Source organism: Colobus angolensis, unplaced genomic scaffold (assembly GCF_000951035.1).
Source record: "Colobus angolensis palliatus isolate OR3802 unplaced genomic scaffold, Cang.pa_1.0 Scaffold419, whole genome shotgun sequence".
Classification (NCBI taxonomy): domain Eukaryota; kingdom Metazoa; phylum Chordata; class Mammalia; order Primates; family Cercopithecidae; genus Colobus; species Colobus angolensis.
Genome location: NW_012117588.1, coordinates 558,591 through 561,266, shown reverse-complemented (window position 1 = coordinate 561,266; position 2,676 = coordinate 558,591). Strand labels below are relative to the sequence as shown.

At 47.3% G+C, this 2,676-nt stretch overlaps 1 protein-coding gene across 3 annotated transcripts in view; it reads right to left on the bottom strand.

The window, feature by feature from the left end:
• The window catches only part of DOCK8 (dedicator of cytokinesis 8), a 243,141-nt gene that overhangs the window by 63,621 nt on the left and 176,844 nt on the right, over positions 1–2,676 (bottom strand). For all 3 annotated transcript variants that reach the window (XM_011956463.1, XM_011956464.1, XM_011956465.1), the window contains one exon: positions 1,836–1,949. In XM_011956463.1, coding sequence (XP_011811853.1) covers positions 1,836–1,949 — 114 coding nt within the window. The remainder of the gene's footprint in view (positions 1–1,835; positions 1,950–2,676) is intronic.

Here is a 2,676-nt window from a genome sequence, read left to right as displayed (position 1 = left end):
GAGGTGGTGATGGTGGTGTTCAAGGTGATGGTGATGGTGGAGGTAGTGGTGATGGTGGAGGTGGTGGTGATGGTGGTGGTGGAGGTTGTGGTGATGGTGAAGGAGGTAGGTGGTGGTGGGGGAGAAGGTGACGATGGTAGAGGAGGTGGTGATGGTAGAGGTGGTGGTGATGGTGGAGGTGGTGGTGATGGTGAAAGTGGTGGAGGTTGTGGTGATAGTGAAGGAGGTAGGTGTTGGTGGTGGGGGAGGAGGCGGTGATGGTGGAGGAGGTGGTGATGGTGAGGAGGTGGTGATGGTGGAGGTGGTGGTGATGGTGGAGGAGGTGGTGATGGTGGAGGTGGTGGTGATGGTGGTAGTGGAAGTTGTGGTGATGGTGAAGGAGTGTTATTGATGGTGGAGGAGGTGGTGATGATGGAGGTGGTGGTGGACATGGTGGTGATGGTGGAGGCAGTGGTGATGGTGGAGGAGGTGGTGATGGTGGAGGTGGTGGTGATGGTGAAGGAGGTGGTGGTGGTGGGGGAGGAGGTGGTGATGGTGAAGGAGTGTTGGTGGTGGGGGAGGAGGTGGTGATGGTGGAGGTGGTGTTGGTGGAGGTGGTGGTGATGGTGATGGTGGTGGTGATGGTGGAGGATTTGGTGATGGTGGAGGTGGTGTTGGTGGTGGGGGAGGTGATGGTGATGTTGGTGGTGGTGATGGTGGAGGAGGTGGTGATGGTGGAGGTGCTGTCAGTGATGGTGGAGGTGGTGTCGGTGATGGTGGAGGAGGTGGTGATGGTGGAGGTGGTGTCGGTGATGGTGGAGGAGGTGGGGTGATGATGGAGGTGGTGTCGGTGATGGTGAAGGAGGTGGTGATGGTGGAGGTGGTGTTGGTGATGGTGGAGGAGGTGGTGATGGTGGAGGTGGTGGTGATGTTGGTGGTGGAGGTTGTGGTGATGGTGGAGGAGGTTTGATGGTGGAGGTGGTGGTGACGGTGGTGGCAGAGGTTGCGGTGATGGTGAAGGAGGTGTTGGTGATGGTGGAGGAGGTAGTGATGGTGGAGGTGGTGGTGATGGTGGTGGTGGAGGTTGTGGTGATGGTGAAGGAGGTGTTGGTGGTGGAGGAGGAGGTGGTGATGGTGGAGGAGGTGGTGATGGAGGAGGTGGTGATAGTGGGCATGAGAGGTAATGACAATGGTGGTGGCTGGTGGTGGTAGCAGCAGTAATGATGGTATACTAGTGGCTAGAGTAAGGATATGGAAGGAGAGGAGTAGCAACAATAACTGCTATTTATGTTACTATTGTTAGGGTAGTTTGTGGGAGGCAGTATATGAATAATTCCATTTAAAAAATTGAGGGGATGGCACTGATAGATGCACTTGGTTTAGGAAATATTTGCTATGTGCTCAGTGAAATTAAATATCTCTGAATGATTTTATTTAAGAACACTTTAAAGGGTTCTTTCAAGTCAGAACATCACAACAGCAAATTAATTAATTACCCTAATATGTGAAAAGAGACCTCAGACTGGGAGCTTGAGGACTCATCAAAGATTTAAAGTACTGTATAGCCAAGTTAATTTTCTGTTAAATGTTAAATTGAAGATTCAGGTCATATCACAAATTTTAATTCCCAGAGATGAATTTGTTGACCCTTCTACACTGGGTTGGTAAATGCTCCAGGAATCAAGGTAAACCAGAGTATCCAAGGAAGTCCATGGCACAGACATGAGGGATGTACTGCAAAACACAGGATGTGCAGGACTCACGCTAACTGGGTAATGAATAAGACAGCATACCATGGCAACGAACATCATATTACATGAGAAGGAACAAAATGGCTTGCTCGGAGGGACACTCACCTGGTTGCAATAATGTCTGATGAGGTTAAACACAAAGCCCCGATCCATGAGGGAGAGAAGGTCATACAAGAAGAAAGCCAGGCTGATGTTCATCTTTTCTGCCTGTTCGTTTTCCTTAAAAACAAACAAACACCCAAATCATTTTGTGGTACACTCTGGAGTTGAACTCCCAGGTCACTGGCGGGAAAGTTGGGAGAGACAGGTCCTATTATTTCAGCCACTGTCCCTCTGGGTGACACTGGGCAAAGTAGTTAAGTCTCCTTTAACTAAAGCCATGACTGTGAGGTTGAATCAAGTAATTACCCATGTACTGTTAATACTTAGGTGCATTTCCTTCCAGTCATTTTTTCCTACATGCATATTTATATGTGTATACTTAAGCTCATTCTCTATATAATATGTTGGATCCAAAATTTTTTTTTTAATATCCTGGTAACTATTTTGTTTTTATAACTATTCTCTTTTTTTGGGAAACTGACTTGAAGAGTACTTACTGTCTTCAATGAGATAGTTTCTTAATTTTTAAGGATTATTACAGAAAATCCAATCAGGATAAAAGAATCAGTTTTTACCTAAGAAATGTATTCCCCAATCAGGCAGCATTTTCAGCCTAAGAGAGGTCAGAGTCATACTTCATAGGGTGAATTCCTCCATGAATCCCAATTAATAAGCTACGCTTATTTAAAATTTTTTTAATTTGTCCAGGTGCGGTGGCTCACACCTGTAATCCCAGGACTTTGGGACGCCAAGGTGGGTGGATCACCTGAGGTCGGGAGTTCAAGATCAGCCTGACCAACATGGAGAAACCCCGTCTCTACTAAAAATACAAAATTAGCCAGGC